This window comes from Camellia sinensis, chromosome 2, assembly GCF_055761805.1.
Source record: "Camellia sinensis isolate YWXY chromosome 2, ASM5576180v1, whole genome shotgun sequence".
NCBI lineage: Eukaryota > Viridiplantae > Streptophyta > Magnoliopsida > Ericales > Theaceae > Camellia > Camellia sinensis.
This window is the reverse complement of record NC_138962.1, coordinates 176050058-176074938: the sequence shown is the minus strand read 5'-3', so window position 1 is coordinate 176074938 and position 24881 is coordinate 176050058. Positions and strand designations below refer to the sequence as shown.

At 38.5% G+C, this 24881-nt stretch overlaps 1 protein-coding gene across 9 annotated transcripts in view; it reads left to right on the top strand.

The window, feature by feature from the left end:
- Window positions 1-22142, top strand: part of LOC114264955 (uncharacterized) — a 45548-nt gene extending 23406 nt beyond the window's left edge. For 6 of the 9 annotated variants that reach the window (XM_082916228.1, XM_082916234.1, XM_082916232.1 and 3 more), the window contains 11 exons: window positions 371-600; window positions 1410-4930; window positions 5074-5153; window positions 5556-5636; window positions 6467-6538; window positions 6623-6728; window positions 6818-6872; window positions 13986-14114; window positions 14224-14341; window positions 18337-18419; window positions 21498-22142. In XM_082916228.1, the coding sequence (XP_082772354.1) occupies window positions 371-600; window positions 1410-4930; window positions 5074-5153; window positions 5556-5636; window positions 6467-6538; window positions 6623-6728; window positions 6818-6872; window positions 13986-14114; window positions 14224-14341; window positions 18337-18419; window positions 21498-21921 (4899 nt within the window). In that variant the 3' untranslated portion in view covers window positions 21922-22142. Of the gene's footprint in view, window positions 1-370; window positions 601-1409; window positions 4931-5073; window positions 5154-5555; window positions 5637-6466; window positions 6539-6622; window positions 6729-6817; window positions 6873-13985; window positions 14115-14223; window positions 14489-18336; window positions 18420-21497 lie in introns of all 9 variants that reach the window. The other 3 variants (XR_014362098.1, XM_082916229.1, XR_014362099.1) reach the window with 3 other exon arrangements.
- The last annotated feature ends 2739 nt before the right edge of the window (window positions 22143-24881 follow it).

Genomic DNA, 24881 nt, shown 5'->3' with positions numbered 1-24881 from the left:
ATCTGAATCTGTTTTGTTTAGATTTGGGCTATATTGGATTCGGATTTACATAAATGAATCGGATTCCGGTAAAACCTGATCCGTTGATAGGCCTACTTTATCTCTTAGGTTGAACCCTGAAATTAGCTGAAGAAACATGTGATGTAATAAGGACAGCTTTTCGTATTTCCTTTAGCAAACTGGACTGCATTGTCTTGCTTGTGAAAGTTTGAGTGATATTGAAGACTTTAATGATGGGGGGGAGGATACTGAGGTTTTGAGCATTGGGACAAAATGATAATTTAGCCTTTTTTTTTGGGGTGTGTAGCTCGCCTATTATTTTAACTGTCAGATGTGGTTGCTATAAAACTCTTTGTTTTGTATGTTTCAGGATGCCAAGCACCGAATTCTCTTTCTTCTGGAGATGCTAGAGCCTTTTCTTGATCCTGCCATAACACCAATAAAGAGCACGATTGCCTTTGGAAACGTGTCTTCAGTTTTTCAGGAAAAGCAGGAACACAACTGTGCAATTGCACTTAATGTAATCCACACAGCAGTAAGAAAGCCTGCTGTTTTACCATCCTTGGAATCTGAGTGGAGGCGTGGTTCAGTGGCTCCTAGGTAATAGATGCCTATCACATACTTGCTCTCATTAGTATTTCTTGGTGTGAAATGTTCTGAGAAAATTTTCACTTAGCAAATTTGGAGGATTCCTGTCATAATGGTTGGAAAATAAGGCTTTGCACTGCTATATTACCTACGCAATTCTCCTTTTACAAGGGTTTACAACTAGCTAGGTAGAACTTGAGATTATTCTCCAGTTATAACAGCTTTTCTTTGTAGAGGACATCTTGTCCTCTTTTTGTTTCTTCTTGTTACTTATCAATAAAATTTCTCTTGTTGCCAATCAAAAAAAAAAAAAAAAAAAAAAAAAGAATGATTCAGAAGATGCAGCTTAGATAAAGCAGATCAAAAAGAAAGATTAATGAGACCATCCCTAGTAGTTGAGATACGAGCCTTTGCCAAGTAGAGTTGTATAGTACTTGTAAATCTATCAACAAATGGTGTTAAGTGGAAAGAATGATTCTATATCAAACACTAATGTGCCATTTATTGAAAAAAAAGGAAAGGAAAAGAAAAGAACAATATACACACACACACAGACATATCAAACATTGATGTGGCAAATCTAATCATGCTTATTTATTTTTGTTAATTTAAATGCACAGGAATCTTATGAAATATTAAGTAAGAATTAAATACAGACTTGCCTGTTGTACACTTCTTTTATTCATTACCAAGTTAATGATCTCAGAAATTGCCTGTTGATCTGTTATGGGCTGTTCTAAAGTACTCAATATTAACGTTGAGGAATATACTATATTTTTTGTAATGGACTATTAATGAATAGATGGACATCTTTTATGCAGTGTACTTCTTTCAATATTGGAACCTCACATGCAGTTACCTCCTGAAATTGACCACTGCAAGTATTCCATTTCTGAGCCTCTTGGGCAGGAAACAGTAAATGTTTCACCTGTGTCTTCTGTGCCTCGCTTTGGAGGAGCCTCTTCAAAATTTAATAACCAAGATGAAGCTGATGGAAAGACTGATGTTTCTGATACCGGTGCAAAGATGGATATTTTTGAAGATATCAGTTTTTTCTTTGCATCATCAGAATTGAGGAGCATGGCACTGACATCTGTGTCTGGCAGTCCAGACAGAAAGAGCTTAGATTCAAAACATGGAAATATTAGCACAGAAGAGAAATATGTAGAGAAAACTATCAATAATTTGGTTAACAATAGGTTAGTATTAGATGCTGGTTGTGCTGCGGAGTACTATAATTTGCATGCAGATTACATGCAACTTATTAACTATCGAGATTGTGAGTTGCGGGCTTCTGAGTTTCGGCGTTTGGCTTTAGACTTGCACTCACGACATGATATTACTCCTGAGGGTCATGATGCTGCTATCGATGCTTTGCTTTTGGCAGCAGAGTGCTATGTTAATCCCTTCTTTATGGTGTCTTGTAGAGATGTACCAAAGATAGTCAACAGGATGAACAAAGATGCTGAAAAAAATGAATTTGCAGATGTCAACATTATTTTGAAAAAGAATGATAATGACTTGGAAACAGTAGCTCATCTTGAAAGGAGAAGGGACAAAGTTGTTCTTCAAATTTTGCTTGAGGCTGCTGAATTGGACAGGACTTATCAGAAAACTATGTCAGATGGGAAATCAAGTCTCTTCTATGCTGAAGAGAATGAAGAGGTCTTAAGTTTATCTCAGCATGATATTGTATCAGCAGATGCTATCACCTTAGTTCGACAGAATCAAGCACTGTTGAGCAATTTTCTGATTCAGTGTTTGCAAAAGGAGCAACATTCCATGCATGAAATTCTTATGCAAAGTCTTTTGTTCTTGTTGCAGTCAGCAACTAAACTGTTCTGCTCTCCTGAAGACGTAATCAATATCATATTAGGATACGCTGAGCACTTTAATGGGCTGCTTACAACTTTTTATCATCAGTTCAAGGAAGGGAATTTGCAGTTGGATTCAGGAAAGGTAAATGAGGTGCAACGTCGGTGGATGCTTCTTCAAAGGCTAGTAATAGCTTCAAGTGGTGGTGATGAGGGTCCTGACTTTTCAATTAATATAAATAATGGTTTTCGGTTTGCAAATTTGATTCCCTCTGCAGCCTGGATGCAGAAAATATTTACATTCTCTTCTTCTACTTCCCCTCTAGTTCGGTTTCTAGGTTGGATGGCTGTATCTCGTAATGCTAAACAGTATCTGAAAGAGCGGCTATTCCTAGCATCAGATCTGTCACAGCTGACATATTTACTATCTATATTTTCTGATGAGCTTGCTCTAGTAGATAACATTGTCGAAGAGAGAGATGAGAACACAAAGATTGAACAAGCGGTAGTCAAAGAAGCCAAAAATGTTGAAAAAGGTTTTGAACTTCCTGGTCAACAGTATGCAGACCAATCTTTTCGAGCCATGTACCCTGATATAAGTCAGTTCTTTCCAAGTATGAGAAAACAATTTGAAGTTTTTGGAGAAACTATCTTGGAGGCCGTAAGATTGCAATTGAGATCACTTTCTTCTGGTGTTGTGCCGGATTTGTTGTGTTGGTTTTCCGATTTATGTTCATGGCCATTTTCTTGGAAGGAGAAGGATCATCTTGTGATCAAGAATAATGCTGATTACTATAAAGGTTTTGTTGCAAAGAATGCCAAAGTAATCATCCTATACACACTTGAAGCCATTGTGATTGAGCACATGGAAGCTATGGTGCCTGAAATACCGAGAGTGGTACAAGTGCTTGTATCCCTATCTAGAACCTCATACTGTGACGTGTCATTCCTGGACTCTATATTGCGTTTGTTAAACCCAATCATCTCATATTCTCTACATAAGGTGTCTGATGAGGAAAAATTATTGATTGATGATTCATGTCTGAATTTTGAGTCTTTGTGCTTTGATGAGCTTTTTGCTAATATTAGACACAATAATGAGAATGAAGGTACTCCATCTGAAAAAGTATACAGCAGGGCACTGACAATTTTTATTTTAGCTTCTGTTTTTCCTGATTTGTCGTTCCAGCGTAAGAGGGAAATTTTACAGTCTTTAATGGCATGGGCTGAGTTTGCTACTTCTGAGCCAACAACTTATTTTCATGATTACCTTTGTGCATTTCAGACTGTTATGGAAAGCTGCAAAATTTTGTTAGTTGAGACTTCAAGAGTCCATGGTGTTATCCCACTTAATATGCCTATGCGTTCTGATGTAAGCACTGGTGTTCTCTCTGATAATAGCTCAGAATCACATTCTACGTTTCTCGATGAGATCTGCCAGGGCGCTTGTGCAACTCAGGTGACTGAGAAACCAGAAGGTAACAGCTTTGATGGTGTAATCTCACGTCAAAAGGTTTGTCATTTATCTGTTGAAGAAGTAGAGGATTTCTCAAAAGACTTGGAGGGGCTTGTTTCCAAGCTTAATCCAACTATTGAGCTCTGTTGGAAGATTCATCATCAATTGGCAAAGAAGCTAACACTAACATCAGCAGAGTGTTTTATTTACTCAAGATGCTTGTCTTCAATTGCGCAAAAAGCTTCCATTTCTGCTCGGATTGAGGATGAGAGTATCCTTCCATCTAAATCAGCTGACCAGTCCACAGATCATTGGAGGGTTGCTCTGGAAGGACTTTCTGAGATGATTATGGTATTGCAAGAAACCCATTGCTGGGAAGTTACATCTGTGATGCTTGATTGTCTACTCAGAGTTCCTCAAAGTTTTTGTCTGGATAGTGTGATTGGTACAATATGTACTGCAATAAAGAATTTTTCATGTAGTGGACCGACAATTGCTTGGCGTATGCAGACTGATAAGTGGTTGTCATTTTTATTTGCAAGAGGCATCCACAACTTTCATGATGGTGAAATTCCTTTGATCAATCTGCTCTGTGCAATGCTTGGTCATCCAGAACCAGAGCAACGCTTTGTTTCCCTACAGCACTTGGGACGACTTGTAGGCCAGGATGGGTACAGTGGAAAAGCATTACTGTCATCAATGTGTCGTGATAACCTTTTAGTTATCTCTGTTTCTGAACCAATTTTGAAATCTCTGGTTTCAAGTACATGGGATCAGGTGGCTTTGGTGGCATCATCTGACACCTCATTACTTTTGAGAACTCGTGCAATGGCACTTCTGGTTGACTATGTTCCATTTTCTCAGAGGCACCAGTTACAATCTCTTCTTGCATCAGCTGATACCATTCTTTATGGTTTGGGAAAATTTGCACACTCAACATGTGAAGGCCCATTGGTACAACTTTCGTTAGCACTCCTTGCCAGTGTTTGTCTGCACTCTCCTGCTGAAGATATTTCTTTGATTCCTCAAGTTGTTTGGAGAAACATTGAAACTTTGGGAATGTCAAATACGGGTATGGTTCTATTCATTTGACATCGACAACACTTAATTTGAAGAATTTCTTGATAAAAAAAAGATAAATAAATTATGAAGGGTAGAGATTCTTAACGGCATGTTGTTCATTATGCCTTTTTCCTTTCAATTTTGTCTGTGTAGAAGGTAAGCCTGGAGATCTTGAGAAAAAAGCTTGCCAAGTTTTGTGTAAACTGAAATATGAAGGGGATGAGGCTAAAGAGGTAAGTACTAATAAGAGTTTTAAGCATAGTTGTCAAATCGAGATTCGAATAGTAAATCGAAATGGCCTTGTACTGAATCACAAGTTGAATCAAATCGTGAATCGTAAAGATTCAGCCACTTTTTCTAAATTACTTGGAAAAATAAATCTACACACTTGGATGTTAAATATATCTTATGAATATGAATATTTAGACTTGAGTCAATGAAAATGTTGTTTTGAATGATGATCATGTAGTTTAATAGATAAGAAGTTAACAAAGGTTCCTCTATAAGATCACCATCTTACCTTTTTCCTTTTTTAGATACTTCTTATCAACCATTCTTAATAAAGATAGTAAACAAAGCCCCTCTTATTATGTACTAATCGTGAAATTATTGACAACCACATTTTGGCATGTAAGAACCTGAAAGAAGTTCTCTCATCAAGTTCTTCAGAACAACCAAATCCAGATTTTGCAAATACTCGTGAATCGATTCTTCAGGTTAGCAATATTTCCGCTGTCATGTAGAGCTATTTAGTTATCACTGTTGATTGTTATTGCGGTAATTCTGTTTGGATTACATTCTCTTTTACTCAGCAACAGTGATGAGAGGTTCTTGATTCCAGTGCAACTTGATTTCCTTTTTTCTTTGTTACTGGCTAATACATATGTTGTAAATTATGATTTGAATGGCATGTTACATTAGGAAACCTCACACGTCAGCCCTTGCTGAAAATAAATGTCTTTATATGCATCCATAAGTTAGTCTTGAGCATTTACACAATAAGCATGCAGTTGGTCTATTAACTAAAAAAAGTTCTCGACATAGAGTTAATACTTAATAACTCTTACTAAATTGGCTATCGAAAAATTGTTTTAAGTTGATAATTAACTTCTTGTAAACCGTCTATTATTGTTGACACTTCTTTAAGTTCTAATGCAGTTAAGTTTATCATTTTTTTGGTTGCGAGATTACAGAAATTTTGTTTCATGCAATCGTAACATAGATTGATTTTTATATGTAAAAAGATCATTAGAGATGGCTTGTCTTGCAATATTTTTATGACAAAGTATGCAATTTGCTCCTCAACACTATCATCGCATTGATATCATTCATATTGACTTACGCATTATAGTTACTTATCTGTCTCTTCTCAAATTATTTGGTTTGGAAAAATAACTTTGCAATATTTCCACTTGAAACTTCATTTCTATTTCTTTATCTGGGTGGATTTCAGGTTTTCTTGTTCACATGACTATATCAGTTACCTTTCTATTTTCTTGAAGGTAATTTACTTGTTTGTTTTTCTTTTTCTATTGTTTGGCGACAGGTCCTTGCCAATTTAACATCTGTTCAGTCATACTTTGATTTATTTTCGAAGAAAATTGACCAAAAGGTTATGGTAAGCCTGCGCATCCCTGGTGCAAATCTTTGTTTCTCTCAAGTCTTGACTTCTAGATCAAGTGATTTAATTTAATGTGTTTAGGAGCTAGAGGAGGCTGAAATGGAATTAGACCTTCTTCAGAAAGAGCAGGCGGTTCAGGAATCATCTAATGATCGCAAAGAATGGTGTCAGCTTCCCTTTCTAGACAGTAATAATTTGTCACTAAAACTGGCAGATTTGATTCTGTGACTATTTATTTATTTGTCATGTACTATTGTACCACTTTATGCCATGCAGCTTATGCGAAGGATGATGACCGCCTTCAGCAAATCAAGGATAGCATTCAACAACTGTATGCACCATCTTTACTTCCTTTGTTCACTTAAATAAGTTGAATTTATTACAAGAAAGAGAAAGGAAAAATAGATACCAGTATGCAGCTTTGGTGATTACTCCTTTATCTAGCCCACAAGTCATTATTCCATTTTCAAAAATATACGATCTTTGTTTATTTAGCTTATGAATCATGTATCCATTTCTTGTATTATATAAAATCTTTGTAAACTATGGTAATGGTACTCAAGTGGCATTGGTCTTTTACACAAACAATTTACTAATGTTCTGTGAAAATGGGATGACAAATCACAAGACTTGTTCACAAAAACTTACCAACTTACCAGAAAAATTGAAATTGTGAATAACCTAGCATTGAGCTTCAAATAAGCAGTGGTTAGGATCCAATCTATATTTCTGAAATTCTTAACTTCCCTGAATTGGATAACAGACTATTGATGCGAGATGATGTGTTTAAGGCTCTAATTAATTTTTTTTTTTTGATAAATAAGCAATTTATTAAAAAAGCATCAAGAAGATGCAACCAATACAAGAAAACCACTCAGCAGGCAACCAAGAAAACAAGAACTAACCAATCACCTCATCTAGAAAATCTAAAAACACAAATAAATCTGGATCGACATGCCCATCCAACCAACTATATAAAAGGAGACGACTTTGTAACCAAGAAACACTATGAGAAACATCTAAGAAGGTGCGTCGATTCCTTTCCATCCAAAGCAACCACATCAAGCAGAACGGAACCAATAACCAAGCGCGCCGCCGCTGCCGGCCAAGACAGACACCCTGCCAAGCCCAAAGGAAATCAAACACCCCTTGTGGCTGAACCCAAGCAAATCCAAAGAGAGAACAGACGAAGCCCCACAAACGCGAAGCCACCGAGCAGTGAAGAAATAAATGATCCACTGACCCCGCATCCGCGCAACACATACAACACTGATTCACAAGAATGTGCCCCCGCCGCATCAAATTATCCAACGTAAGATTCTGACCTAAAGCTGCCGTCCACATAAAAAAGACAACCTTCGTCGGAACCCCCGAAACCCAAACACTTTTCCAAGGGAAGGCCCCACCAACATCTCCCATCAAACCCGGATAAAAGGAGGCTACTGTAAACCGCCCCTTGGCCCCTACCCTAGTCCATACCAACACATCGGGGCCAACCCCAACCGTACCCAAACCATATAAAAAACCCCACAACTCCACCAACTGAGCGACTTCCCAGTCATGAATCTGTCGCCATAACTGAATATCCCAAACTACCACACCCCCACCATCCAAATAGGAAGTCACCAATGCATCTGGATCTAATGCAATATTAAAAATCAAAGGGTAACGGGTCTCCAACACCAACTCCCCACACCACAAGTCTTTCCAAAACCGCACCCTACTCCCCGCCCCCACCTTAAACCCTATCCACTTCCAAAACTCCACCCTTCCCAACCAAATCCCTTTCCATAACCCACACCCATAAGTACAGGTCACAGACCCAGAAACCCAAGCCCCTCTGCCCAGCCCATATTTAGACGCCACCACCTGCCGCCACAATCTGTAAGGCTCCAAAGCAAAACGCCAGAGCCACTTCCCTAACAAAGCTCGATTAAAAGTCACCAACCGTCGAACCCCCAGCCCTCCAAACCGCTTGGGTTGACAAACCTTACCCCAATCAACCAAATGATACTTAAAATCATCACCACCACTCCCCCACAAAAAATCTCTCTGAAGCTTTTCTAACCGATGTGCCACTGACACTGGAATAACATGGACCGACATAAAATACGTGGGGATACTACTCAGCACACTCTTAAGCAATGTTAAACGCCCACCTTTCGAGAGATATTGGCACTTCCAACCTGCCAAACGGCGTTGCACCCGATCCACTACTCCATCCCACACCCTCTTTGCCTTAAAAAGAAGACCCTAAGGGCCAACCCAAATAGGACACTGGCAAAACCGAGACCTTACACCCCAAAACTGCAGCCAAAACAGGTAACCTAGCAACCGCTCCCACTGGAATAAGCTCCGACTTCCGCAAGTTAACACGAAGGCCCGAAACCACCTCAAAACAAAGCAAAACACAGCGCAAATATCCAACCTGCGCAGCTTCTGCACCACAGAAGATCAAAGCGTCATCCGCAAATAACAAATGTGAAACCCCCAAAGGAACCCCCGCCAGTGTCCCCACAACAAAACCTCCCAAGAAGCCCTCGCGGACAGCTTTATCCAACAATCTACTCAACGCCTTCATCACTAAGATAAATAGCAAGGGCGACAAAGGATCCCCTTGCCGAAGGCCGCGATGTGTCTGAAAGAAACCCGTCGGAGTCCCATTAATCAACACCGACATCCGTACAGTCGAGATACAGAACTTGATCCACTGACACCAAGTCGCCCCAAAGCCCATACGATCTAATACATACAAGAGGAACTCTCAATTAACATTATCATACGCCTTCTCAATATCCAATTTGCAAATCAAACCAGGGCGCTCCTGGCGAATCCGAGAATCCACACACTCATTGGCAACCAGAACTGCATCTAAAATCTGCCTCCCCCCAACAAACGCATTCTGAGACTCGAACACCACAGTCGATAAAACACCTCGTAAGCAATTTGCCAATACTTTAGCAACTAACTTATACACACTCCCCAACAAACTGATAGGCCTAAAATCCCGAATATCATCAGCCCCTCCTTTCTTCGGAATCAAAACCAAGAAGGTTGCATTGAAACTTTTCTCAAAATGCCCAGACACCAGGAAGTCCTCCATAGTTGCCACGATATCACCTTTAACCACACTCCAACAATGTTGGGAAAAAGCCATAGTGAAACCATCTGGACCTGGGGCTTTATCCCCACTCATACCCCCGCAAAGCTCCAAACACCTCCTCTGTAAAAGCTCGCTCCAAAGTCTCCCGATCTTCTGCCAGAATCGTAGCAAACTGAACACCTTCTAAACCCGGCCGCCAAACCCCCTCTTGAGGCCGGAATAAATGCTGATAATAACCCACTACCCCATCCTTAATCTCGCTATCAATGTGCAGCTCCCGACCATCCACCCATAATCTACTAATCTGATTAACTCTGCGATGAGCATTAGCCATTCGGTGAAAGAATTTCGTATTCCAATCCCCCTCCTTTAACCACAAACATCTAGACTTTTGACGAAAACAAACCTCCTCCATACGAGATATACGAACAAAATCCTGTCTAGCCGCCTCCTTACGAGTACTGGCCTCAGGAGACACCTCATCTTGCACCTCCAGCTCATCCAAGGATTGAAGTAAAGACACCACTGCAGCTTTTTGACCCTCTAGCCGACCAAACACCTCCTTATTCCAATTTTTTAAGGTCGCTTTCAACATCTTCAATTTTTGAGCCAACACACAACTAGGAGAACCACGAACCTCGTAGCTAGTCCACCAACCATGAACCAGGTTGAGAAAACCCTCGTGTTGCAACCACATATTCTCAAAACGAAATGGCGTAGGCCCACGTCGGATCCCCCCACTGTCCAACAAAATTGGCCAATGATCTGACACAGGTCTTGGTAACCGAAACTGAACCACCTCGGAAAAGTGCTCCTCCCAGCCCACAGTAACCAAGAACCGATCAATGCGAGACAAACTCCGACTATTTGACCAGGTGAAGCTGCCTCCCTGGAGAGGTAAATCAACCAACTGTAAATCATCAATGAAGGAACAAAAAGCCCGCATTGCTCCCGAACACCTAGCATGCCCTGCCTTCTCTGAAGGCCAACGAACAACATTAAAATCACCCCCTACACACCAGGGGACATCCTAGCGAAAGGCGATGTTCTTTATCTCCTCCAAAAACAAACCCCGCTTAGAATCCTGCACAGGCCCATATACCCCAGTAAAACCCCATCGGAAATTATCGTCCGCACAACGGACCAAACAAGAGACAGAAAAACCTCCTATCTCCTCCTCCTCCTTCACCACCACCCTCTTATCCCAACAAAGAAGAACCCCACCTGCCGTGCCTAACGAAGGCAAAAAGGTCCACTCCACAAACCTCCCCCCCCCACACCTCGCGAATCAACTCCACTCCCACCTCTGCCATCTTCGTCTCTTGTAAACAGACAATGTCCGGGTTGGTACCCTGCAAAACCGCCTTCACCGCCACCCGTTTATCCCTATCATTCAACCCTCGCACATTTCACGATACAATTTTTAACTTCATTTCAACAACAATGGGCCCCTCTGATCTCACCTTTCACCCCGTCCTACATCCTTCAAACCATGATCATAGTTCACTAAGCATTCCAAATTCTTGAGCTCCCGATATCCTTTGGAAGGGGTCCCCAATGAGCGAGAGACCCTAGAACTGGGAGTCCCTGGCTTCTATAAAGCCTCCACTGCTGCAAAAAGACGCATTGCCTCAGCTTCATGGCCTTCAAAGGACAAGCCCAAACAACGACTAACTTCACTAATTCGATCCAACACCCATTGGGACATAGCTTCTGCCGAAGGAATTTCCTCCCCCGAGAAACCCCCTATATCCTCAAACCTCTGTTTTTGTTTGAAACAAGTGACCAAGTCACTATCTTGCACTGCTAAAGGCTGTAACTCCAAGACTTGGGACTGACCCACACATTCGTGCCCCTGTCCTCCCTGGGCAGCCCATGATTCAACGTGAGGCATCTCCAACACCACTGGGGACTATCGTTCCACCATCTCTGATTCCAACGCTTGGTCCCCCACCGACAGCGTACTGTGAGGTATCTGAAGCTCCAACTGGGAATTTCGCTTAACCGACGCTGATCCCGCCGAAGGAGCCAATTCCGACGACACTAGTAGTCGCGAGCCTGAGTCCTCCGCAGATGACGCATCGCGAGACATCACCAGGTCCACCGGGGACTGACATGCATCTAACTTCGAGGCCACCATCTGCGAAGTGCTGCTGTCCGACGCCTCTACCAGTCGCGATCCAAGTTCCGCAGCAGATGGGGCACGGTGGACCACCAACTCCAAACCAGACGGCGACACCGAGCCTCGCTAAGAACCCCCTACCCCAAACGAAGCAGCCCGACCCGACTCACTCAGATATGGATCGCATGAAGGCCTACAACCCAAACCACCCTCATTCCGACCCATACCCGTATTAACAAGAGGAGTGGGCTGCTCTGACAAGCCCAAATGACCAACCCCTTTGAGGCTTAAGGAACCACCCTCCTGTGGGCCGGACTGATTAACCGCCGATGTCAGCCCCTTAACCAAACGGGCCCCCAAATGAGACCCTTTATTATTAACCACAGCCCACCTACGGTGACCCATCTTGCCATTATCAAAAACATGGGCCCTTCTCTAGCCCAACTGCCTTTCCTTAGGCCCACGTGAATGACCCAACTCAGCCCCCAAACGCTGGGTGAAAATACCCTGATAACCCATGGACCTTCCCCCTTTTCGAAATTGTTGCAAATATTTGTTCACTCCCATACTCGGCCGAAAAATCTGCCCTAATTGCGCAGAATCCGTTGTTACCAAAATCGGCGCAGACTCCCCAGCTTTCACGTTCGCCGACGACCACCGTTCCACCACCGGATCATCTTCTACCCAGACTGGCAGTGAAAACTGCCACAACCCCCAGCGGAAGGAGACTCGCGAAAGCATAGCCTCGGAACCTCGCACACGAAGTCGAATGGAGCCTAGATCCACCGACGACTCGTCTACCTCAATGCAGCCACCACAGCGATCACCGATGAATCGATACACCGCCTCCCCTCGAAGATGAATAGGCAGACCCATCAACCGAATCCACACTCTTCTCAGGCCGCGACGTCTTTGCCGGAGTGCAGAGAGCTAGTGGTGACCACCACTCGAGAAATAAATCACAGCCTTCCACTGTCCAACGCCGTCACAATAACGCCTCCGCCGCATCCCTACTTGACAGAACAAACAGAAAAGCTTTATTCCCCACAGGTCTGACGTCCACCTTCCCCGAATGCTTCCACCACCGGGCAACCCAATCAAAAATGGTTGCAAAACTCAGACCTTTGCCCCCCAAACCCCCCAATGTACCCACTAACGACCTATCCAAAATGCGAAACCAATCGACCTCCACCTCCGAGCAGACAACCCCGACGGACTTACAGTTGTCAGCAGAAGTGGATGCAACCTTCGTCAAGCCAATGGGTCGAGAGGCCTTTGCATCACACAACCCAAAGCCATCGACAACCAACGCCACCCCTTCCCATCCATCGCCGAACGCAGACACAGTTATGTAAACTTGTTCGTGTCGCTGTCTTGTGGTAACCACAATTTGAAAAGAAGTCCCCCCACCTTCCTCACCTCGTACCCATACCGCTGTAGTCCGACTACCCCCACTGGGCCGGCCCCAAACCATTAGACTGCTGGGCTCCTTAGATGCTAACCTCATCCTGACCGCTAACCAATGAACTTTTGAAACATTCAGCACCACCGCCCGGCGTAGCCCCTTCCCGCTCTCAACAATCGACAACCCACACTTCCCATTCGCTCTGTCGGACTCCTCAAACTCAAACGACCGGCCACCAAGAAACAAAATTCGCCGGCGTGGCCCAACTTCTTTCCTTACTAGAAACATTATGTTCCTATAATTGCGGAGCACATTTCTAGAGAGAGAAATCAAAATTTCTATAACTGCGGAGCACATTTCTAGAGAGAGAAATCAATGCATTTAAGGCTCTAATTAATTTGCTCTCCCAAATATACCCCGAAGGTAGAAGGTGATCCTTTTCATTCTTTTGAAACTTAAAATTATTATGATGAAGCATAGTCTGGCATTCCCAACCATTTGACCATCAGGATGTGGAACTAACGCATTTAATTCATGAAAGTGCCTTCTTTTGACTTCTTTACATCAGAGATGACACTATCATTGAGTTTCTAGAACCTGTGATTTGTTAGGGCTTGTTTTGGTGGTTTTATATTCGCTGCTTCAAATGCATTGACTTTTATTTGTAGCAGATGTTGCTTATTTTTTGTTTTCTTGAAGGATGTACTTTGTTCAAGGATTACACGCTTATGTTTTCTAAATTTTTTAATTTTTCTTTTTTTGTTCTCTCCCAATTTTCTTATAATATAATTGAATGATACTCCTGTCCGATCAGAGAGAAGTCCAAGATCAGAGAAGAGATAATAGGTCGCAGGCAAAAGAAGCTACTTGTACGACGTGCCCGTCAAAAATATTTGGAAGACGCAGCTTTGCGAGAATCAGAACTTCTTCAAGCACTTGATAGGTTTTACTTCCTGATCTGTAGCTCATCGTGTGTCCTTAAATTGTGATGGTTTCATGGTTATAAAAGATTGGATTTTCTTAAAAATAACCAATGCCCTCCTGTGTGTTAGAGAGAGGATGACTGAAGTAGAAAGGGAGATTGAGAGACAGCGGTCGCTGGAACTTGAGCGTGCAAAAACGAGAGAGCTGCGTCACCATCTTGATATGGAGAAAGAGAAGCAATCACAGGCAAGGCCAGAGGATCACAAATTAACCCTGAACTTTGTTTATCTTCGTTTGATACTCTTTATTTGTCTGTTCTTGTAATAGAACCTGTTACATAAATGAAGAATATGGCTGAAACGTTTCCTGAAGATATGATGATCAGGGACAATGGTGTGTCTTTGGTTATATTGTTTGATATGGTTTAATATATGCCTTTCCTTATGTTCTCCCAGTGCATATAGGATCACTGTGGTCCTTGGTCCTTGTAATTTATAAGTCATAAAGAAACTCTTTTGATCACTGTGGTCCTTGGTCCTTATAATTTATAAGTCATAAAGAAACTCTTTTCTGATCTCTTCGTGTTTACTTTTTTCAAAACATGTATGCAGATTAGGGACATTCCCGCTTTTATAGCCCATATGCTAAATTTACCAAATTTACGAAAAGATTTGTGTAGTCAAAAGCTCTGCAATTTTTTATTAAACCAGGACAATTGCAGCAGCTAGAGCTGAAGAATGTTACTTTCCCCTTTTAGTACCAGTAGCTAGGGTAAGGTTTTGGGGATGAGAAGTTACAGGTTTAGGGACTATTTAAGGCTATTCTAATATAGCAAATAGGAAACACAGGGTGATGTTCATGTCCTATTTTTGGTTGGTTGAATGGAAAAAGTTAGGCTTGCCTACAGGGGTTCTAAGAATGAGAAAAAAGCAAAAGAAAGCTAGGGAGATATGGTTATGGGGATTTTAAATGCTAAAAGTGCAGAATAAAAAGAAGAGAAGAAGAAAGTTAGAAATTCCATTAGACTATCTTAAGGGAGCTTCAAAAGATTTACAAATTCCCTAAACAGTCTTTATTTTAATTAGAAGAATCATGTGTCTATTTGTAGCCTTTAAAAGACTATGCCAACTATAAGCTAGTTTTAGAAAGGAAACTAGACTTTTAAAAATTTGACTGACTTATGAAACCTATCTAAATATATCTTCACAACAAACCAAACCAAACCAAGCCTTAAGTCCCATCAAATGGGGTCGGCTACATGAATCTTTCTTCTCCACGTAGCCCTATCAAAGGCCATTTCATAAATATATCTTCACAATATAGTGACAAAAATCTTGTTATGTATAAAACTTGGCAAAAGAATATAAATGAGAAACTTGTAAAGATATGCATATATATGCGAAGAAAAAAAAAGTAAAAACGCAGTTAGAAATGTTAGATTGGAAGTACATGATGATCTTTACAATAAGTTTTGTAAAAAGGATGAAAGTATAGACTTGCTAAGTTGAGGGGGAGGTAAACTAGATATTAAGTGTAACAAGAACGAGGATTCATGAATACTATTGCAAGAAGAGTAAATCAAGGAGAGGTGTAGTAGTTATTAAATTGAAATCATATAGGTAACTTGCTGTTAGAATAAAGTGGTAATAGTAAGGAGAGAGTTGGAGTAAAATTTTTCACAGAATTAGGGTGTTAGAAACGGAGACCTCACTAAGAAAGATAAAAATGGGAAGATCTCTAGGGTAATATGGCATTCCTATTGAGATTCAGAAGTGCATAAGAGATGTGTGTCTTTGTTAAATTTTTTAATAAAATTATAGTAATAAAATGCTAGATGAGTGGAGGAAAAGTATTTTATTACCTATGCAGAAGTAATGGATATCAAATAATCAATTTGGATTTATGCTTGAAAAATCTGCATTGGAAGTGATTTGTTTGTTGTTGAGATTAATGAAAAAGTATAGAAAAATAAGAAAGATCTCCTTTTCTTTTTTGTAGACTTGGAGAAAATTTTTAATAGGGTTTTTAGAGATTTATTATGGTGAGCTCTGGAAAAGAAAGGTGTCACAAATAGATAAGGATTTATTTAATTTAAGGGAAAGTTTCACCTTACCCCCTTGTGGTTTGCCCCATGTGCATGTAACCCCCATAACCCCATGTACTTTGTGGACTAAAGTGCACAACCCCCTATGCTTTATTCCATATGTGATTTACCCCTTTGACATTTGAAAATGAGTATAACCCCTTTATGTCTTGGCATGTGTTTCACTCTTGCTGTTAACTTGGACATAATGCATGATGGTGCACGTTAGCTATGAAGCACGGACACGTCCCTGAGGCTTGCGTATTAGTGTCGGACACGTGTCGGACACGGACACGCGTACGACACGCTGTTGACACGTGTCCGACACTCTCCCCTGCGTGTCCCCCTTTTTTCAGAATTTTTCAGAGTCGGACACGAGGTTGGACACACGAGGACACGATTCAGACATGCAGGTGGGTGGATCGAAGAAGCCCTAGAACTGTTGGAGAGGAGAAAGAGAGAGAGCCAGAGACAAAGACATATCGAGGGAAGAAAGAGAAAGGGAGATAGGTCGAGGGAAGAGACAGATTGAGGACAGAGAAGAAACCCTAACCTGTTCGTCTTCCTCGTCTCCCTCTCTGCGCCTCAATCGACCATCGATCGCCCTCGTTTGACCCTCGTTTGACCATCGATCGACCATCGACCTCATCTCCCTCTCTGCGCATCGTTTGACCCTCTCTGCTCTCTCTCTCTCTCTCTCTCTCGCTAAACCATCGATAGCTATATACGTTATATACTAACAATATATATATATATATATTTATATACTAATAATAAATTATATACTAATAATAAATAATATAAATAAATAAATAATATAACCCCTAACCTTTCTTTTGGTCTTAAATAATGTAAATAAATATAAATAATATATTTATTTTTTAATTTTACATATAATAAATAAAATTAGTATATATTTTTTAATTTTGCATATAATAAATTAAATAAATAAATAAAAATAAATACAAATAGTATATATTTTTTAATTTTACATATAATATATAAATAAAATTAATTATGTATATTAAACGTGTCCCTAGCGTGTCGTGTCCCCTATTTTTTAAAAATTTGCGTTTTTGCGTGTCCGTGTCGTGTCCGTGTCCGTGTCGTGTCGCGTGTCCGTGTCCGTGCAACATAGACGTTAGTCTACAAACAACAAGGGTTTATGTGCTTGTTTCCAAATGATAGGGGGGTAAACCGCTTATGGGCCAAATCATAAGGGGGAAAAGTGAAGTTTTTCTTTTTATTTAACTGAGCATATAACCTTTGACAGAGTAAAATGGCAACCAAAAAAAAAAACAAAACAAAAAGATTTATGTAGCCAATCCCACTTGATTGGGGATACAAGACTTGGTTTAGTTTGGTTTGGGTATGAACTTCCATGGGTTTGTGACAAGATATGGGACGTAGTGGAGAGTCCGTATAGTGATTGGTTTCTTGGAGAGTTGAGAGGAGTTCATAAAGGGGGTATATGTTTGGTTCGCTGAGGAGAAGGGCTAGTATACACTGATCTGGGTGTTGAAAGAGTTTGGCCAATTTAGTTATGAAAGAAAGCTCTGTTGCAGAGCTTTATCTGCATGAGGTGAAGGTGGAGAGCTGGCTAAAAACTCTTATTTGCATACTAGATTTCAGGGGACAACAATGTTCAAGTTGACATATAGTCATGCTCAGAAATTGTGTCACTCCTTGGCCACTTTATGGTGGGTCAAATTGGAGAGTGGAATAGACTAGACCTGGCGCCAAATTTTCACTTCGTTCTCTAGTTGAAATTTTATTGGGTTCTGTTTTTAAAATACTATGACTGTCAATACATAAATCTTATTTAGCGTATGTTGTCAATTCTTTGTATTATTGTGAGATGTTACAGTTTGTTTGACAACCATCCTATCCAGAATCTGTTACCCTTCTATTTTTCATATTTTTGTTGGATACTTTGAAAGTAGCATCTAATATATCTATGTAGTACCTTACATGCTATTCTTTTTGTTTTGCAAGTATAAAATCATTTTCCATGACTATGCGAATGCTGCACTATTTCATTTCATATTTTTTAAAGATGGTATGAAATAGCATCTGATATATCTATACAGTTATGTGTACTTTTTGTTTTGCAACTATTAGATTCTTAAATAATAAATCTTGAACACTTTGAATGTAGAGAGAACTCCAACGTGAATTAGAGCAAGTGGAATCTGGAGTCCGACCTTCGCGACGAGAGTTTTCTACCTCCACTCATAATAGGTACGTTTACCCCCCTCTCTCTCTCTCTCTCTGTGAATAACACACTCACATTTGAAGAGATCACATTGGGCACAAGTCATGTACAAGCATTGTTTTATTATTCATTTTTGAATAAGTTTAAAATTGTATTAAAAGGATGCCAAGGGGGTGTCACCCCTATACAAGCATCTTATATGATAGTCTGACCTACAAACCAAACCAAACAAAGCCAAGCCAAGCCTTAAGTCCCATCAAATGGGTCGGCTAACAAAATAAAACAAAGTTCTCTACAAAATTCTCAAAAAACGTTTTGAAATGGATTTGCCCTCGTTAATCAACTCAATAACAAACCCAAAAGTTTCCCTATAATTATGAATCTAAAGGAGATAGTTATGAATCTAATGCAGGATTTTATTCTCAGCACCAAAGCAATGAATGTGCAGCTTAAGAGCTGGATTAAAAAAATAAATAAAGAGAAGAAAAGAAAATAAAAAAAGGGAAATATAAAAAATCTCATAATTTGTTTTTGCCTAAGGAAAATGCATTGCATCACACACCACAAATGTAGAAGACTCTAGCTTGGAAGCTAAAGAACTTGATAGCCAAGTAAATCTCAAGACTTGAACTTTTGTATGGACCCTTTGGACACACTAAATAGTCACCACTTGGCAGTCCACAGGAGCTTCTATTTATACCACTTGTCTCATTGCACCCATCAAATTATGACTCTTTTTTTTTTTAATTACAAAAAATACCTTTAAGCGAAATTATTTTATGGACAGAATTTATTCAATTCAATTCAAAAAAAAAAAAAAAAAAAATCTATACACACACCCACCCTACCATGCCATCACCCACCATCATCCCTTCCCTCCCCCCCTCCTACCACCACTACTTTTGCTCCACCCACGACCGCCACCGCCTCCCCCTTCTCTCATTCTCTTTGCCCCATAGCAACTCTCACCACCACCATAAGAACATAAAGAAAACAAAATTATAATCATCAACAAGAATTAAAAGAAACTAAAAAATTCATTGTTAAAACATATATAGGATAATTGTAAATAAAATGAAACATAAATTCTTTTCACTCAAACACACTGCATGACGCAAAACCTAATTGGCTTTGACATCTTATGTTTCTCTGTCTATTTTATCTCCTCCAACAACTCTCAAGCAAAGCTTAGCCACTCTATTTGTAGAAACACTGCTGTGACCAAAAACAGAAGACTGTCTCATATACCTCCTTGTCACTCAAATAAACAAGAAGGTAGTCTTCTTCTGTCTTCTGTTGTCTGTTGTCTGTTGTCTGCCGTCTGCCTCCTGCCTTCTGCCTTCTTTGTCCTTGTCCGTTATTATACTACTACATTCATATCGGACAATTATTTTTAAATTTGAGACTTTTCCATTAATAATGAATATGAGTTTAACATGAGAAGACTTTCAGTACCACAAATGAAATATTAAAAGAGAGTTTGAAACTTTCAAGATATAAATGGCAGAATGCATGCCTAGCCTGGGCAAGAAGCGGATGAGGATTTCATGTTTTAAGATAAATAAAACTCTTGTCCTGGAGCATGTAGTGGTTTTCATAAACCCAAATAATAGAGTTGTTGATTTTAGATGTCACTTGTCCACATTTTCTCAAAATTTTATTGTCGCAATCCTGTGTGTAATACCATATTTATATATTCATCTGGTGGGCCATCTTCATCGCTTGAGCGGTTAATTTTTTGAAGACACGATAATGGTTAATTTTGCTCAATGTTTAGTGGTGTCCTCATATGGGAACTGATAATACTAGGTGTAGGCAAATGTGAAAGCCATATTTTTTTTAACGTGTAGCCTATTGTTGACCTAACAGAGCTGAAAATGAAACAAAAGGAAAATCTCATAGACGAATTTTCTCAAAAAGATGCAAGGGATTATTAGTCTCTGCAATATATAGGAACCTCTCTGGTAGGAGTTGGGTGAAGCTATATTACAAGCAGAACAGGTGCTGCAAAAGATTGAAATCCAATTTAACAAATGAATTTGCCTCTTAAACAGCTTCTTTAAGGGAATAATTCAGCACTGACCGAATCAAATTCCCAATTCACAAACTGTTGCTGCTGAAAATAGCTTGGATTAGATTTAGTCACATTGTAGAAAAGAATTTGATGAATCAAGCCAGCATGGTACTTCTGTCTCACCAAACTTCAAGAAGCCTCACCTTGGAAATTAGATCAAGATTCACATTTCATAAGTTCAAATTATTATGATTATTTTTATTTCAAATATTAAAAACCAACTATCCATGTTACGCCTATCAAAACCCATGAAGTTGTTGCTATATCAAGCTTGAAGAAACTAGTTGGCTCTCTCCAATAGCATAACATTACTACTTTTCTAGGGAACGGCTGTAGCAGAAAATTTTAGGATTCTGAGTTCTCCTTTTATGCATAAAATTGGTTCAACTTTGAGTTTGAAGAGCACTATAATTTTTACAGTCTGCCTTGTGTATCTGAAAGATCTCTCAGATTTGCACCTGTTTGACACCAGCAAAATTTTCTAGCAACCTAGCACCACTGCATTTGATGATGAACATGGAAAGAAAAAAAGTGGCAAATTTGGAATTTAATATGGAATGCACCTAGGGCTTCATTTGATTATATTTAGGGTTAGTTTTGGGTCTTATTTTTATATATTTTATAGATTAGAATGTTGTTGGACAATTGTAATAATGATTTTTTATTTAGTTTTAGTAATTAAGGATATTTTTATAATTTTGTTAATTGTTGGACGCTGGCTTTAGGGGTTGCCAATAGGTCTTCATATGGTTGCTGCTAAATGTAGCTCATTTCCCTCCCCCCCTCTAAACAGCCAATTGGTGGAATTTTTTTTTTTTTTTCAACATTACCCTTATGCAAAACTACATTTAAGGACACAAAATTTACTTAAATATAAAACCAACGTTCTTTCCTCGGCCACCCTATATACACCATTTATCTTAAACCCCAATTCCTTCCATAAAACTTTTCGCCTTTTGAGCTGCGGAAATAGCCCCTCCCATTGTACATAATTTGGTGGATTAACCCTTTTTGATGATTTTAAATGCAGTCGTCCTCGGGAAAGATATCGTGAAAGAGAAAATGTACGATCAGGTAATGAAGGCAGCTTAAGAGGAATTAGTGGCAACTTGCAGACAGAGACTGGAATCAGCAATTCATCAGTGACAACCATGCCGTCGGTGGTTCTCTCTGGATCTCGCTCATTTTCAGGCCAAGTTCCGACCATTCTACAATCGCGTGACCGTCTAGATGAATGTGGCAGTAGTTATGAAGAAAATTTTGATGGAAGCAAGGACTCAGGCGACACGGGTAGCGTTGGCGATCCAGACCTAGTCTCAGCATTTGATGGACAATCTCCTGCAATCGGGTCTGATCGAAGACACGGGTCTAGAGGGAGCAGCAAGTCTAGACAGGTGATGGAGCGGAGAGAACGGGATAGTAGACGGGAAGGAAAATGGGAGAGAAAACATTAATGAGTTGTAAGATGGAAATTTATTCGCAAGATTAGGAGATTTAGCTCAAGTACGTAGTGCATGAAAGTTGTGTAATGTCACCTAGTATTGATCTGCTTGGGAAATAGAAAAATATTTAGGAATTTCAAGTTGTGTTTTAGTCAAAGCACAATGTAATTGTATAATGCATTAAAAAAAATATCATTGTTATATGTTTAATGTTAGAATATTTTCATGTTAAATGAGTATTGTTTGTTTTACTAGTCGTTGTTGCATCTTGGGAAGAGAAAGCTAATGTGGAACTTGGTATTTTTGTGACAAAGCACAATGCAATTTGAATATTTGCGTATGTTCCAACTGATGACTTTTCAATTGTGGAGAAGTGAACAAAGTGAAAGCTTAGTTGGTTGTGCTCTCATGCTTTTGAAAAAAAAAAAAAAAAAATGGAAAATATTGTTTTCGTCTTGTATGAAAATTGCTTTTAAAAGTGTTTTTTAGAAAAGCATTTTTTTGTTTGTTTTGTTTTGTTTTGTTTTTCATTAATTAATAAACATTATGGTATGGTAATTGTAATGTTAGTTACTATGGCCCAATCTGTATTATTGTACATCTTTATTTTTTATTTTGATTTTTAAGTGGTATTGTAACTAGTAGTTGCAATTCTTGATAGGTAAGGATCATCTGTTATGATTTTTTTACAATAATTTTGTTGTATACTGCATTGAAAAAACATCTCGCAGTAGTTGTTTTTCAAGTCTTCATGACATCAAATACACATAGAGTAATGCTATATAAATCCCTTAATAGAGGATTAAAGAAACAAAAAAAAGAAAAAGAAAAAGGGGAAAGCTTAGGTGGTACTCAACACTTATATGACAAGCCACAATGCAATTTGAATATGTTCTCTTCTCTTGTCAATTGTTCAGACTCCTTCATTCATGACAATGCAATCTTAAATTTTCATTATGTTTGATATGGTCACTTATCAACAAAATAAAATGAAGTAAAAATCTACTTAGTTTATTATTGCGTTAATTACACTAAGATTATTTTAATTATTAAAGAATATCAATTTATCTCCTTTGTCTATGAACTTGTACATTTTTCCCTTCTTAACTATTAAAATCTTACAAATGACTGTAAGCATATGTCTCCATAAAGTGACTCACATGCCGCATTGTTTTTATTTATATTATTATATAAATATTATATACATATTTTAGGCAAAAATATTTTGGGTAACTAACATGAGATATACCCACTACCTAATAAAGCGGTTTCATGAAAGTTACAACTTCCTCGATGGTGGGAATTTATGAAGAGTTATATTGGATCATGAACCTATCTATAAAAGTCAGTGATTACTACCAAAACATAGACGAAGTTTTGGAATAGAATAAGTTTGAAACTTAGTTCCATCACATATTCATATGATTTTGTGAGAGTGTGTTTACAGTATATCTATGAGAGTTTGAATACATATTTCAGACTTGATTAATTGGGAGCGTGATTCAAAAATTTGAACAACATTACAGGAGGTATTCCTTTTTGTTATTAAATTATTTAAGTTCTCATAATGACCCCTTTTGGAGGGATAGAAATGATGACTTTTTTTATAGTTAAGGAGTCAAATATACAAGTTTATAAATGAGGGCGTAAATTAATATCTGAGGTCGTCATGGCGTGTTTAACCTGTTATTATTTTAAGTTAAGTTTGAATGACAAAATTTTAAAATAGAATGATTAGGTCCGTTTGAAATAGATTGGAATAGAAAGGTGAATTTTGATGGTTGATTTAAATAAGAATCACATTCTCAAACCAAGTAGAAATTGTAATTTTTCATGAGAATCTTACATTCTTAAAAGAATATTAATTATTTAAAAACCATATGAGATTCCTCCTTTCACTAAGGATTTTTGTCATCAAAAAAATATGATTTTAAAGACTCATGTACAATAATTTCTTTTTCAAAGCTTTTGGCTTAATGTACATTATTCACTAAAACAAGCTCAGAGTAAGTTGCAATTAAAACAAGAAATTTAGCCAAAATCCAGCTATTAGATCATTATTTGGTGAAAATGACAACTCAATTTATTTTGTTTCATAAACTCCCGAAAAAAAAAAACACATAATTGAGTAAGGATAAAGTAATATATATATATATATATTTTTTTTTTTCTTGTATAATATCGCTAGAATAACATGTTATTGTGAACCAGAGTAACATGTTATTGTGAGACAGAGTAATATGTTAGTCTCAAACAGAGTAATATATTAACATGTTGTTGTCAAACAGAGTAATATGCTACTATGAGACAGAGTAACAAAATGGTATGTGTTGAACTTTTCAAGAATATTTTTTTTATGATTGTCCTTAATACATTAAAATTTTATTATGAGGGAATTTTGATCAAATCCCCCATTAAAAACAGGCTACCAGTAATGAAAATCCTCTTTTTCCTAAGGATATTTGTCACCCAAATATAATTTTAAAGACTCATGTACAATAGTTTCTTATCCAAAGCTTTTGGTTTCGTGTACCTCGTTCACTAAAAACAGGCTACGAGTAAGTTGTAATTAAAAACAAGCTACAAGTAAGTTACATTAAAAAGCTTGTTCACTAAGACAGATTTTATGTACCTTGTTCACTAAAAGCTTTTCAGTTCATGCACCTTCTTTTCCAAACCGGGCTAAATTGCAATTAACCTATTTCTAACCAGGCTTTAGTTATTGGTTACATTTTATTGCATTTTTTTTTTATTTTTTTGACAAGTGACTTATTGATACTGTAATTAGATGAAATTATATAAGATAAATTACACCGACTCCTTAAAATTTGGTAAAAATATAACAAGTTTTACAATTTTGTCATAATTATAACAATCTCCGTTTTAGTATCAAAGGGATCAAAATTAATATAAATGGTGTAAAGATACAAAAAGTAAAATATATATTTTACTGTAAAAAATATGATAATACT